The sequence below is a fragment of the Manis pentadactyla genome, chromosome 9, assembly GCF_030020395.1.
Source record: "Manis pentadactyla isolate mManPen7 chromosome 9, mManPen7.hap1, whole genome shotgun sequence".
In the NCBI taxonomy this organism is placed as follows: domain Eukaryota; kingdom Metazoa; phylum Chordata; class Mammalia; order Pholidota; family Manidae; genus Manis; species Manis pentadactyla.
The window spans coordinates 126,400,158-126,415,592 of record NC_080027.1 but is presented as its reverse complement, the minus strand read 5'-3'; the positions used below and the strand labels follow the sequence as shown (position 1 = coordinate 126,415,592).

The 15,435-nt window shown below is 43.4% G+C and overlaps 1 protein-coding gene across 1 annotated transcript in view; it reads right to left on the bottom strand.

The window, feature by feature from the left end:
- Positions 1–4,195: 4,195 nt before the first annotated feature.
- Positions 4,196–15,435, bottom strand: part of KIF14 (kinesin family member 14) — a 46,002-nt gene continuing 34,762 nt past the window's right edge. The window contains exons 22-29 of the mRNA XM_036909461.2: positions 14,840–14,934; positions 12,095–12,319; positions 11,742–11,926; positions 8,817–8,975; positions 8,174–8,296; positions 7,324–7,410; positions 6,403–6,541; positions 4,196–6,042 (exon numbers count right to left, since the gene is read on the bottom strand). Coding sequence (XP_036765356.2) covers positions 5,669–6,042; positions 6,403–6,541; positions 7,324–7,410; positions 8,174–8,296; positions 8,817–8,975; positions 11,742–11,926; positions 12,095–12,319; positions 14,840–14,934 — 1,387 coding nt within the window. The 3' untranslated portion in view covers positions 4,196–5,668. The remainder of the gene's footprint in view (positions 6,043–6,402; positions 6,542–7,323; positions 7,411–8,173; positions 8,297–8,816; positions 8,976–11,741; positions 11,927–12,094; positions 12,320–14,839; positions 14,935–15,435) is intronic.

Below are 15,435 nucleotides of genomic sequence, written 5' to 3'. Positions count from 1 at the left end.
CTCAAGCCCATCTGGCTGGCCTGAGGGTCCATGAGCGAGCCGCTGGCTACCACCGCCCTGTGCCCCTCCCTGGTGGTGTTGCTACAGGTGAGTGTCCCTTCCGGCTCTCCGCCTCTTCCTGCCGCTCCTCCAGCTGTTTGAGCAGCAGGGGCTCTGCTCCAGACTTCTCGTGTCCATTTTAGCTTCTCCCCACCTCCTGTTTTCAATCGTCACCCAGAACCCCTTGCAATGTCAAAGCAACATCTCAAGTTGAATAAGCATGCATCAGTTTGATTTCAAAGTTGCTGCCAGCAAAGAGGCTTTTGAGCAGGTCAGCTCAGAGTCCTTTTAGGTGAAGAGATTTTGTAGGAATGAGGGTGGTCAGAGGGTCACTAGGTTTTGCAAAATAAAAGTCTAGTTAGAGTGTTTGGTCACTAGCGTCCCAGAAGTTCAAAATCCCATTTTGTTCCAGCGGAACGTTGCACAAGCATTTTATCAGGAAAGTGAATTCCCTCCCAGGTGGAGGTCGTGAATTGCTTCATGGAAGAAAGTTGGCCCTAGACTAGGTTTGGGACAGTCTTCTTTCATCATACTTAAGTTCCTTCATTGTCCATTTGAACTAGCTTGTGACTTCTCGACTATGTCGCAAGGGGCAAGGGCCTGGTTTCAGAGAAGAAAGTAGGAAAAGACTAGGAGTTCAAGTCTAGGAGCTCCGAGAGGCCTGTCTTCCTTCTATTCCCGAGGAGTAACAGGTGAGCAGGCTCATCTCAGACCCCTGAAGGGTCTCCCGCCGGGCCCACCTGGAGGTACGGAAGGTGCCATGCGGAACGCTCTCGGAAGCAGAGGTTCTGCGCAGCAACCCAGAGGGACCGCGGAGGGCGGGATGGGAGGCTCCGCTGGGGCCGGTGGGCGCCGCCCGTGGGCAGAGGGCTTGCGGGGAAGGCGAAAGCATGGTCCCGCTGCGGGGGTGTGGATACGCCAGCCTGGGGGGCTAGAGGAGATCAGGAACAGACATGACTTGTAAAATCTGGAGGAAAAACGGTGCAAGAAGAGCCCCTTCCACATCCTGAAAGTTGAGCTTGAGCGAAGTCCCAAACCAAAATACAGAGACCATGAGACGCCCCCGCCCCCGAGCAGAGCACAGACCCGCAAAGAACCCGCGTGCCCTCGGTGGGGATGTAGGTGAGCCCCGGGGCTGAGCCGCGCGCGGACTGTATGGTCCCACGCACAGGGGGCCCAAGGCCGAGACAAACGCGTCTGTTGGGGTAGAAACCATCCCCTCATTTCTGAAATGGGACCCACCTGGCAGGGCCACGGCTGCGAGGGCTGGAAGAGAACAGCGCCCCAGCACGCAGCGCGGGACCCCTGAAGCACGAGAACTCAAGAGGTGCCACTGGAATTAGTTTGGCTAATTTCACCGAGGGAGCAATTTTAACCACCACTTATGGACTGATGCTCTTAAATTTACATTTCTTTCTCTTGAGCCATCTTATCCAACTTTACCTAGTGGTACTACATTCGCATTAAATTTAAACGTACCAAAAAAATGTAACCCTCACCCTGCATGTATGTCCACAGGCAAGCTCTGGAGACACTGCAGGTTTGGGTTCCAGGTACCGCAATAAAGCAAATATGGCAGTAAAGTGACTCAATGAATGTCTGGGCTCCCCCATGCCTGTAAGTGTTCACACCTACTGTAACCTATCAAGTGTGCAATAGCATTATGTCTAAAGGCAATGTACATACCTTAATTAAAAAATACTATATAGCTAAAAAAAATTCTGTCTTCTGAGCTTTCAGGGATTCATAATCACTGATCACAGATCACCATTACAAAACAGTAATGAAAAAGTTTGAAATATGGCAAGAACTACCAAAAGTTGATAGGGACACGAAGTGAGCAGATGCTGTTGGAAAAATGGTGCTAGGATGCTCGATGCAGGGTTGCACAAACCTTCAATTTGTAAAAAATGCTGTATCTGTGAAGGGCAATAATGTCAAGTGTAATAAAACAAAGCATGCCTGTTATTCTTCCCGGGGTCCTTTGTTTGTTGAAAGTGCCACCACCCACCAAGTCCTCTAGGGCAAAAATCTTAAGCTCATCGTGTACCTCCTGCTTGCGTTAAGGAAGGCGGCAGGAAGGTGGGGACTGACTGGCAGGGCCCCTGGAAGCCATGCCCTCAACAGCTGTGCCATTCAGCCGTTGTCCTCAGGGAGAAGCAGACTTGGAAAAGGTCACTGGGCACAGGATCTTTGGTAACCAACATTTAAAAGAATAGGTGGGAGATGGGACATGCATGGAGATGAAGGGAGAGCAGAGAAGCAGAAGAACCAGACATTTGATGTTGTGGGAGACACGGGAGGAAAGAATTTCTAAAGAAAGGGAGCAATCAAGAGAAAGACTGAGAAACTGCTTTGGGTTCGGCAACGAGATTGCCGACGACCTTAGCAAGAGTGGTTTCGGCAGAGTGGGGTGGGGGCAGCGGGCCATGGAGTTGCCGGGAGAGGAGTAAGGAGAATGCACCTTCCAGCATCCCCAGCAGGAGCCTAAGGACAGAAAAGAAGGAGGATCATAGGAAATGAAACCCACGTTCAAAATTTCGGAGATTCTGCATCTTAGTGGACAGCCCCGTCTGTTCATCTTGAAAGTGAGGCCCCAGGGCACATGTGTGATGGAGAGCACAAATTCGGGGTTTACACTGAAAATTAGAGAGATGGAAGCATGAGTCATTCTTTAAAAAGCCCGTGAATTTCCTGACAATAGCTCTTTAATTCTTAAAAATCTATGATCATCTGAGCTCTGGGCCATTTGGCAGCAAGAAATGTGAACAGTCTTTAGGGGCCATCGACTTAATCCATTTACTTCTGCTTTCCTGAATAAATCAGTAACACTCTGGTAGTTCTTGGCTCAAGGGTAGCGTGTTTAAAGGTCTTTACACTTTACACTGAGAAAGTGTGACGTCGTGAGAGGGGATCCAGCAAATTGGGTCTTTCACAAGTCTGTGATCTGAGGCAACCTGTTTTTCACGTATCTACAACTTTGGACTAAAAGCACGCCTGGTGAATCATTATGTTGCATACGTGAAACCAACATAATATTGTTTATCAGGTGTACATCAATAAAAAAAAATTTTTTTTAAAAGCATGCCTAGCATTAATTGTTGGAATGAGATGAACCAGCTGTCCGTATTAAAACTAGATGCCCATACCCCACTTCTTAAAAGTCCATAGAACTAGTAATAAAGGAAGATGAAGAAAGTTCAGTCTTGACTGTATCGTGCCATGGCTAAGTTGCAAATTCCAGAGCACAAGCTTACCTGAGTCATGCAAAGGAAACTGAGCGTATCGACCTTCTTTTCAAGAACGAATTAGTGACCTTTCCCCCTCATCTGTGATAAATGAATTCTTACCTTCCGTATTTAGGTAGAACCTCAAAATAGTTATTGGCATAGAGTTAGGCACTGCAAATTAGGTATGCTAATTAGTTAACTAAACTGAACCATATTTTGCTAAAAATTCCAGGCGGGCCTCGTGAAGGACACACCGTCACCACACTATGCCTTCCTCAAGGGCAGGAGGTGCGGTTCTCTTGGTTTCCATGGAAACCAATGCCATGTTATTCTCACAGATGCCACATTGAGAGGACTGCAGTAGATTTGGCACCTTGGGAATGTTCTGAATGACAGAGCTTTGCACCAAGCACGATCATGTGCGTGCAAGGACAAGGGTTTTGCAGCTCATAATGGGGAGGAAGAGACGCTAACATTTACCAACCATCTACTTGCCAGGAGTTATTCCCGTGCTTTTCCTGCTCATGTTCAGACAGCCCACGAGGTGGGTACTGCTTCTCCGTCTGCAGATGAGGAAATAAGCATCCAGTCCACGTCCACAGAGGCAGAGGAGCCTGGTGGGGATTCTCTCCAGATGTGTGAAAGTGGGTCAAACTCCAAAGCTCTCGCTCTTTCTACTCCAGCACATGGGGATAAAGCTACTCCAGACATGACTGAAAAGAGGCCATGTTTACAAAATACCTAAGAAGTCATCATAATAATATTAATATTTGTTTAATGTTTCCTAATCATGTTTGATTTGTAACACTTGTATAGCTATCACCAAGGCAAAGCTATTACAGTAATTTTGAGGGAGGAATAAGTATATGAACAAAATCAATAAAATAAAAAAACCTTAGACCAAGAGACAATTCTGAAGCTGCGGACAGGATTTATTAAAGGCATTTCTTTTTATATTTTTTATTAGTACACATGATTCTAATAGCAAATATATTTTTCACCATTCATTCAAATACTGTATAACAAAGTACTATAAATAAATATATATATATATACAGAATTTTACAAAGACACTAAAAGATTTCTGACTAATGACGTATGAGCTTAGGAAGCAGAAAGTAAAGATTAAATACCAAACATTAAGGTGAAAACACTACCACATGGTACTTTATAAGTTCTTCAAAGAAGTACAACCTTCAGGAGAAGTTCTCAGATGTCCATCTACGCTTCATAAACCTTGGTAGCAAAAGTGCCACTTGGCAGAGCATTGACTATGAAAACTACATGTAGAACTTCAGGAAGAATACAAGCTCAAGTGCCAAAAAGAAGAGAAAAGAAAAAAAAAAGAAAACAAATCTGCTACACTGCACGGCATCCATGTGGAACCGCCAGGTACCGTTTCAAATTACACGTGTGTGAGGTCAAAGGTCAAACTAGTTCCTTCACGGAAGATCTCATGAGTAGAATATTACTTTATTATTTGATTGTGGATAAAGGCTTTTAAATTGTGAGATATAAGGCTCTTTAATCTTTATCAAATCTTGTACAAACTCCTGCATTACAGCTTTAACAAAACAAGCATTATCAAGAAAATGTCCAGCCCGATTTCCCAACCCCACCCAATCTGTGTGATTCTGGCAATATTTACTTGGTTTTTAAATTATACAGCCCCACGATGGAGCAGAGATAATAAAGCAAATCATTTGTAAAAGAAAACCATATTAATATGTAATCATACTATATTTCAGTAGCCACTTAGAATTTGGAAAGAAACAGGAAACTGTGCCCTTGAGCACACTATTCAAAATGGCAACCAGTTAACCCAACGAAAGTTTGGGATTTAACAGTGCAAGTTCAGCTACCTTAGTTAAACCTTCATTGGTGACTTCACCATAAACCTCGTCAAGGCTACTTACAGAGGAAAGGAGGTTCACACACAAAGGTAACTGATCGTTCCGGTTTCCACTCATGAGAAAACAACTTATCAAAATCATAATAACCATTTTCAAACAGGCTAAGAGCCAAGTAGATATAGCATATCAGTGTAAACACACACATTTAAAATTCAAGGCAATGAGAAACTAGAGAAATGACCATTTACTTGTATTTAACTCCTAATTTCATTCTGCTGCCACAATGCGCCAATACAGCAAATACCTGTCTAAGATCGTCCGCTGAGAAACTGCCGAGTGCACACGCAGGCGTCCTGAAGTAGGATCCCATGGTGCTCGTATCGTCCACACCCAGGGCAAGGCCACGGCCAGGGCCAGGGCCAGGGCCAGGGCACCCTTGAAATCTTCACACTGATTTCTTGCTCTTCATGGTCTCCTGCATAAGGATGTCGCCTACCCCATGTTGTCGCTGCTGTGCGTGGTCATACAGTGCCTGCACGTCACAGTTCACACCCACTGGATCCTACTGGGCACACACCCCTCAGGGCTCACGGCTGGGGCTGAGCCATGGGGTCCGTGGATGTGCTTTGCTCCCTTGTCACTCCTACTGGCGTCGGTCCTGCTTGACTTAGATTGCTGTCCCCCTTCTCTTGTGCTCTGATTACAAGCTTCCCAGGGTTCCAACAAATCAGGTCTCTCTTCAGAGTCAAAACACAGGAGGAGCGCCTGGACCAGAGAGTCGAGGTCCCTGTGGCCGCCCTGAGGCGTTCTCTGTTCACAGCCGCCGACACAGTGCGCACTCAGGTCGCTGTGCAAGTCCCTGGCCATGCTGCAAAGACTGTCAGCACAATTCTTGAGAAGATTTAAGTCACTGTGGCATCCTGGCAAGGAGAAGAAAAGGTTAACCTTCCCATTTTTTCATCAGGTATTTATTACTGACTCTAGATGTCTTTTCAGTCAAAGTGACCCTATCAAGATAGTTCCAAACTACTTAAGATTATTCAGCTTATCTGCTAAATAAGCACCTGGTTTTCTAATAATTTAAAATCTGATTATTTTGGTAGAAATACTTATAGATATTAAGTGGGAATTCAATCACAACAATTTCTATACTGGTAATTAATGTCAGTGAAGGAGCATTAATTAGGCTTTAGTTGATGACTTAGACTAGAAATGAAAAGATGTCTGAGAGTCAATCTATAAAATCCTCATTAACTAGAAATTTCATTTGGCATATATACCTTTCAGTGCAGAAATGATAATATGAATGGTTTGCTCCAGGCAATGTTTTAACTTCAAGAATTCTGGTGCAAGGTTAACCATCTTCTTCAAATCTTGGTATCCAGAATCTTCTTCTTGTACTTGAATTCTGAAACTTCCCTGTATAAATAAATATTTTAAAAAATACATAATAGGCTACATGGAAGTAAGACTTAATCAATACAATTCTAATTGTCAGAATATTATCTTCAAGAAAGAAAATGAGCTTAATTTCTTCATCTGTGCTTAACTTTATTTCTATAAGAAAGACCAAATATTATTACCAATTACTGTTTACAAAAGAAATAATTTAAAATCAAAGTCCAATTATCCTATTACATGGGAATAAAATAAAACATCAGTACCATTTGTTACCCAATATCATAAATTTATTTAATATTTAAGAGTTCAACTTTATATCTTCTATTAATCTTATTTAAATAATTTTAAACTATAAATGTTCTTTCCTTTTTAAAGGAAAAACACTGACTATATACTTAGTTTCTTTTTTCCATTTACCTGTGATATGAGAATAAAATAATTTGTCTAATTCACCTGTATTTTAAAATATTGAGTATATTGATTATTAGACACAATTTTTTAGCCTATAATGACTATCCCAGCAAAAGCTGAGTTACTAAACCAGTAGCAGTAAAAACAGATAAAATACATTAATATTAATCAATTCCTACGCAGTATCTCGTCCATTACTGAAACTGCTAAGTTATGATATCCAAGAGCAAGTAGCTCAAGAGCTATTAATACACATGCTTCAAATAAAGATGCACAAAGGAATTATCTAGCTAAGGATTAAAACCTGAAATAAACATATTGTATCTGTACTTAAACAAAGTGAAATGATAAAAATACACCAAACCAACTTAAACATAAAAACAACTTACAGTTTCTTTTCCTGTCTTACATTCAGCAAAGATGTTTTCGAGAGCCCCGATCAGTCCCACGGCGAGGGTCCTCATCTGTGTGGAAGCCTGTGCAGAATGTACAAGTATTTTATTATACAAATAATTAGAGGCATAAAAGTCCTAGAACTCTATGGGATCAGATCGGGAAAAGAGTTCAAGTCTAGAAAGTCAAAAGACTGCCGGTGAAGAAAGAGGGTCCAGAGCACTGGGTGACTTGATCAACGACGGCTGGAAGTGACAGGGCCAGGCTGTAAACACAGGTCTTCCAACGTCAAAACCCGGCCTTTCCCCACGTGCCTCCCCGAAAACAGCCCAGGTTTTATGCTTTAACGTCAGGTAGCCGGAGGAGCGGGGAGGAGGCATATTCTAGGAAGTCACTCAATGTTCACTGGTTCTATATCTTGATAGGAAGTAATTGACGTGAATGTCCTGGCAAAATACCTAGTTCAAGATATTGGATCAACAAATGGTAGTTTCCATTAAGTGGAGAAGTAGAGCCTAGAGAGACGGGAGGACGCAAGCGGAAGTGAACGGCCATGTCCCCGCCACGCACACTCGGCCCAGAGCTCCACGGCGCCTGCATTCTCGCCGGCAGCAGCCATGGCAGCTCTAGCAAAACAGTAGTCATAACAGAGGCTGCGGAGACCCCGGAGGAGCTGGGGAAAATGCTACCGTGACAGGACGACAGCATCAGCCTTTTGAATAAAAAGTAATTCGATACATGAAAATACATAAATTCATAAAAATCTAATTCACTGAGCTGAACTACTTTTAAAAACCGACCATACATGCTACCCGGCGCTACACAGAACACCCTTTCTCCCCGTACCTGGCTCGGAGCGCGCTGCTGGAAGAGTTCACGCCGGAGTTCCTCGGCTTTTTCTAGTCCAGAATCTAATAGCATGTTCATTCCCAAGCCCACGCCGTCACGGACAGCACCCAGGAAATCCTCCTAGAAAAGGTTTTAAGCATTAGCTGGCAAATTCAGATTTAAATATTTGATAAAATTATCAAATACTTGAGTTATATCTTCTGCTTATGTTAGGATTGTAATGCATTCCAAGATTATTAAATTCAACTAAAACTGGAATAAGAACAGTCTAAGAGGAAGGGAGGCCAGAACACAGTAACATTCTAGTCATACTATGTTTTCAACAGCATGAATAACTAAAGCAGACAAATAAATACAAACTCCCTGGAATTGCAGGCTCCTCACGAGTGACCGACTGAGCAAACCTTCCACAGCAGATGGCTATCACGAAACCAATGGTCCAAAAGGTCTGTGAGGATTCCAAAATTATCCAGTACATTTAACCAACTTAGATTAAAAGTTTTAAATCTTATTGCTAAGTTATTCGAAGCACGAGCTATTTTAAAATAAAAACAATTTATCATTTTTAGTGATATTATTATCAGAAATTGCTACTGTTCCCTCACCTCAAGTCTTTCGAAAACTACTGTTGCTAAATTACCTGGACACTGGCAGCCTTATTGTTAGCGATTTCCAGAAAATGAAGCTTGCTCCCTTTGAGAACTGCTAACTGTCCCACATACTTTACAGCTTGCTGTACAATCTGGATTTCTTTCTTTTGAGCCTCTTTTACCATTGATGAAATATCCGAGCAGCAACCCTGTTAGATAAAAACGGACCAGTATGTCAGATACATGGGGCTACAAGGGGAGGTAAAGGACAGACAAGAAAAACATTCTGGAGAAAATGAATTCTGCACCGATACAGTGACTCTGCTCCCTGAAAGTCTCGGTCAGACCCTGCGGCTAACGGAGACAGAGCGACTAGGGTGCAGTCTCTGCCTCCCAAGACCTTACACTCGGACAGAGACGTGGGCAAGCGCACTATTCGCCGGGGAGAACACGGAATTGATAAGCGAATGCCAAAAGAAAGGGACAAAATGGTGACTTCGAACTTTTCTGCCCTGATAGCCATCTAACAGATGGTTAATAAATATTTTATCAAGAGAGAAGGAAAAGGAGAGACAGGAGAGGGAAGGGAAGTGGGGAAAAAACGACCCTTCAAACGAACGGCTCCTTCCGCACCAGAGGAACATACACGAGGAGTGGGAGGCGTTCTTTCTGTTACGCGCCGACTGCAGCGACTGCAGAATACTTCCGCGGCCCGCTCTGGCCGGGGACCTGCTCATCATATCGCTACGCGGTCGGGGTTCTCAGACCACACCTGGCAAATGCCACTAAAGCCGGTTTCGCCAGCTTGACCCAAGTCCCTGCTGAGCTCGGCCTGCCCCACCCCAAATCACTGTGCTCTGGCCCTTGATCCCGTACGTGAGAGGGGCTCAAAGGACTAAGGCCACAGCCTCTACGTCAGATTCAAAGTGTTCTTCCTAGAGGTGGCCAAGAAGAAAAGGCCCAGAGCCGCTCTAACGGGTCCTGTGCCGTCACTCTGTCCATCCGATTCCCCCGGCACCCCTGCCCGACAAGCACCACTCTGTTCGCTTCTAGGTGAGAAAACGGGAGACCCAAAAAGCTGAGCAGTTTGCCCAAGGACGTACAACTAATGGAGCTCGGCTCACGCCCCGGGCTTGCCGATGCCAGAAGCAGGTCTTTGGTTTTGTTTTTTCACTGTTCCTGTACTGCCTCTAAATCTGACAGCCAACCACGTGTGTCTCACACTCTCGTTTCCACCACAGGCCACCCTCCAACCTCCCCCAGGCTCAGACCGCAGTCAGAGCCTCAGGTTCTCACTGTCCTGCTTTGCTCTCTGCCAACCCCCCGCTATGTCCACGGCTCTCTGCTGTCAGTGCGTCCCCTGCATCTGTTACTTCACCCACACCTGTTTGCAGTCTGCCCTTCTTAGCCATTTCCCCTCACTAACTGTATCCCAAGTGACCCTTTATTCAGTGTGACCTTATGATTTAATAATTCAGTAACACGTATCCAACTGAACACCTATCACATAAGTCCTTGTGAAAAAAAAAAGACACCCACGGTCCCTCTACCTGCCCAGAACTTACTGTCCATTGAGATGTAAATAATACGGCATATTAAAAGGCCCTATGGGTGAAGGACAGGGTTATCAGAAAAACTAAGAAAACACCCTGACCAATTCTTGGGGAGACCCAGAAAGACCACCTGGGTGAGAATAATGAGCAATTAAAAGTGAACCTTTGATTTTAATTTGACTAGTCAGATTAGTCAATCAAATAAAGATTTCCAAATCCTCGCAAGTAAATAGCCCCCCAGAAAGTATTAGATTCAACTGAATTTGTATGATAATAATAGGATGTGGAAAGTTTCTTGGGGCTCCAGAACATAAGATTTGTCCAAATAGGCTAGAACATTTTGTTGTAAAGCCAAATTAACCCATTTTAAAAGTGAAACCTATTCCTTTTGGTATTTTCTTTTCTCCTCCCCTCGTGTGTGTAAGGACTCCTTAGGAAGTTGCCCCCTGCCATGGCTGACGACGAGGTATTCTCCGGTACCGATTCCCCACTTCCCCCACAGGAATACACCTCCTGGTTTTTCGCTTGGCACACAGCTGTCCGGAATCAAAAATACATTTCCCAATAATACTTGTAGCTAGATATGGTCATGTGATGAAGTTCTGGCCAAAAACATATCAATAGAAATGTTCTTTGGAAATTCCCAGGAAGTTGCCTTAAAAGCCTGGCCCCTTCCTTCTTCGTCATGTCTCCCATCCTGTTGCGCTGACCTCTGAGCTCCCCCGCAGGCTGGACCATGACACGAGGCGCCGTGCTTTAGCTCTGGCAGGATGGCAGTGGGACCCGGACCTGGAGGACTTTGGGGGCACAGCCACCATGCCCACCCCCAGATTTTATTGGACCGAAACTAGGCTTTTATCTTACTTTTTCCTCACAGCCAAGCCTAATCTTACCATATACAAGGTAAACAGGAAAAAAAAATGACTTCCTTGGTCTGTGTCAGCAAACAAACCGAAAAACAATCCATGGCCAGAGCAGGACTTGGCGCTTTTTCCCAGAAGCCCTTATTGAGGCCCCAGAGAGTATGATGGGGAAGAGCCTGGACTCTGGGCCCAGTCCGGCTCGGGCGCAAATCCAAGCTCTGTCACTTGCTGGCTATACAGCACGATAGGCGACTTGCCCTGCCTGTGTCTCCGCTTCCCCATCTATAAAATGGTGATAGTAACAGTACCTGCTTCTGGGGTGGTTAGGAGGATTGACTGAGTTAATATTTATAAAGCCCTTAGTACTCCTAGTACCTGGCACACAGAAAGCTGCTGTTCAATACCTCAATTACAGACATCCACAGTCTCAGGATTTCAGAACAGAAGTCACTTCTGAAAATCCTATAAGAGCTAATTGTAGGGGAGATGCAGATAGTAGGTCAATAAATACTCACTGAATGAATGAACTCTTCAAATGATAATCAGCACAGCAATTTACCTGCAAAAACAGCTGTAAGTAGCCTCCCAGTTTTCTGACTTCTTGTCTCAATTCATCTCCCAGGTTTGCTGGGCTGGCCCATGGCAAAGCGTCGCTCAGCCAGTGTCGGAGAAGCACCACAAGCTGCTCGAATGCACACGTGGCCTGGATGGCGAGTGCCTGGGTCGCCCGGTCCGCAGAGAGCACTGGAACAGAGGGAAGCATGTGGCAGGCCCGGCCTCCAAACAGGAGTCCACCACGGCCACGAGGGCACCTAACAGTCAGAAAAGACGTGCCACCCGTCGCACCCCTGCGAGTGAATGCACAGGGAACAACCGCCCGCGTGAGTCAGTGAAGACAGTGAGCCTGCTTACAGTTATCCTGACTTTCTTCATCTTGTTCTTCATGAGCTTTGGAAATGGCAAATAGCCCGTGATGGATTTTAAGAAAATTACTAATCAGGCTGTCTGCTATAGACGTTTCTTCATCATAACTCTGTCCAAGAAAATCCAATGATGAACCAATCAATTCTTTGCAAATTCCAGGCAGAAATGATTCTGTTGAATTTGAGCAAATAGTGCTTGATTTCTCCATTAAGCCTATATGGACAGAAAACAGCCAGAGTAAGCCTACTTCTCAGGCACAGCACTTCCAAATAAATGAATTAACACAAGCATATTACGGAATAATTTGTCAATAAACTCAAAGTAGGCTATTCTTATTTCAATACATACTTTAATGCACAGTGAAAACACAGTCCCAGGAATGGATCAGGTGCCCTCTCGGCGGTATCGACCCACAGGGTAGTAGCTCCCCCACAGCAATGTGGGGGAGAATGCAAGTTACCTGGGCAACTAAGAAGCTGAGCTGGCGAAAACAACGGCAGTTACATAGAATAATATGAACACAACATGAATACCATAATCAGAGAAAATTAAATGCCTAAGCTGGAAAAGCAGGCAATCACAGAGCAAATGACATTGAGAGGACTGTCTCGGTAGCCCTCCTCTGTGACGGTTCCTTCTCCGGAAGGCTGCCACCCAAAGGCCAATGCCAGTGGAGTCTGGAGCTGACACACCCCACCTCCGGGAGGCAGACTTTCAGCACAACTTGCTAAGCACTGTCCAAACCCGCAGGAAATGGGAAGCTTAGCCTCTGGAAATAACTTGATTCTGGAACGTTAACACATGAGAATAATGATTCTTATTTAATAAACAGGATTATTTTTCCCATCCAATTCATAGGCAAGTAGAAACAGCAAACTAGAAGGAAGAGAGCATAAAGGCACACAGTAGGGACCAACAAGAGTCTAGAACAAAGATAAGGGCTTGATTTGGGAAGACAAAAAGAAAGACTAACACCCAAAGCTCAGTCACTACAGGGTAACAGCCACCGTCACGATGACGGTAACTATATTCTGGTCGCCGCAGATAGCTAACTGCATGCTCTCTGTTTAGGAAGGTAACTGTATGAACGCACTCTAAAACCCAGCATCAACGTTTTGGAATGACTTGCAAAAATCCTATTAGAAATACAGCCCTTAAGGTAAGAAATTAAGATGCCTGCCTGAACCCCCAAAGCTGGGAAGTGCAACCTCCCCGCTTCCCATGCTCAGCCTGCAGGGCCGGGTCTTCCTTACACAGCAGGTTCATACTGAACACACACGTGGGTCTCCGCATCGCTCTTTGAAAGCTGAAACAAGCAAAACCCTCCTGTATTTCTGACTTTCCCTTAATATCTTAATTTTTTAAATAGTTCTTTAAAAAATAACCCTTGAAAAGACAGCTTTAATTATCTGGAAAAATTACTTTTGTAACACATCCTGCTCTCCAGTGACACTGACTAAATAAGTCACCACCACAGATATACAGCCTTCTGTTTCACCGACAAGCAAAGAGCCTATTTTGTTCTACCTGAAATTAAACTAGTAGTAGGATAATTATCACAAAAGATGATTTTATGATTTAAAAAGGAAATCCTAACTTTTTTATTTTAAAGTCAAGATGAGGTATTTCTTCTACAGCTACTTATAATCTATTAGTACCTTTATCAAACAGATTACTGTATTACGTAGTAATTTAAAATTTTTGTTTACTAAGGTATAATTTATATTCTGCAAAGTATGCATACCTGAAGTGTACAGATTGTTTTTTTTACGTATGTGTGCATCAGTGTAACCCCCACTTAGCTCAAGATGTACACCATTTCCATGACCCCGTTCCAGAAGATTCCCTCTTGCGCCATTCTATTCTGAACTTGTCTAGCTTCAGTTACCACAGATTAGTTTTGCCTAATCTTTTTGAACTTTATATAAAATACTCATACAGTATGTACTGTTTATTATCTGAACTGTTTATTCAGTGAACATAACGTTTTTGGGATTCATCCAGATTGCTGTGTGAATCAGCTATTTGTCCTTTTTAATTGTTGTGCAGTGGTCCATTGTTACCAGGTAGTAATTTTAATTATTACAGGTAGTTACACATACAAATTTGCAGTGTATCTCCTCCTTTTGTAGGAAAACTAACATTATAATCAATGTTCATATAAAATAATTATTCAGTGGAAAAATTTCTATAACTTTTCCTTTTAAACAATTTTTAAAGTAATTTTGGAATAGACGATACATGTACAAAGTTCAGAAGGAACTAAAGGGATGCAGCGAAAAGGAAACTTTCCTTTCTGCCCTGTTCCCCACCTCCCGTGCTCCCACGGACAACCAGCATTTTCAAGCTATGATATAATTTTCCAGAGATATCTTCTTCATTGATAAACATATATGTATTTATCTTCTTTTTTTCTCCTCACACAAATGATAGTATATAATACATAATCTTCAGCACTTGGCTTTTTTCACTTATAAGAAAACAATAATGTTCTTACATTTCTGAACATAAATGTCTTCTACATTTGAATTAGCCACTGTACTGAAAGGCTTGGAGATAAATCACAAAGCATAGAATTTTAGACTTGGAAGACGTAAGTCCACTTATTTTACAAAATAAATGGAAACTTCTAGGAGATGAAACAATTTGCACAAGAACATGGAATGAGGTGGTGGTCAAGCCAGGACTTGATGTTCTTCCTCAGTATACAAGAAAATTTGGTGAAAAAATTACCTGATGTATGTGAAGAATGAAAATTCTGACTTGGGTGGGCTTGTATGTCATGTAAACAACCAGAAATTCTTCTATTCTTCATCAAACTCCTACTCCTGAAAAAAGATAAACCGTAAGATTTACTATATGGAATAGTAATAGGAACATTTATTCTAAAGAAAATGGACATGCTTGTGTGTGTTCCATGGAAACACTTTTATCAAGGGTTAATCAAATTCCTTTGGTTCACTGAGCAAGAATTTTACTATTTACAGGTACTATTCTAAGCATACAATTAGTTAATTAAATAGAATAAATATTTACGGAGTACCACTATTCATAAGCTCTGGATACTATGGTGAAACACAGCAAACATGGTTTCGGGGCCCACTGAACTTAAGGTCGACAGGAAAAGAGAGAAATTAGGCAAATAATCACAATAGAGTGAGAGTCATGAGTGCACAGAGCATTGGGGTGGACTGGAGAGAAGGACCTGACCTGGAGCAAGGAGTCGGGGGGCCTCCCAGAGTCCTGCCCCAAGGGTGAGCGTTATCTAAACAGGGAGCAGGCTCGGGAAGTAGGGAAAGCGTTTCAGACACAGACCCAGGCAGTGAGAA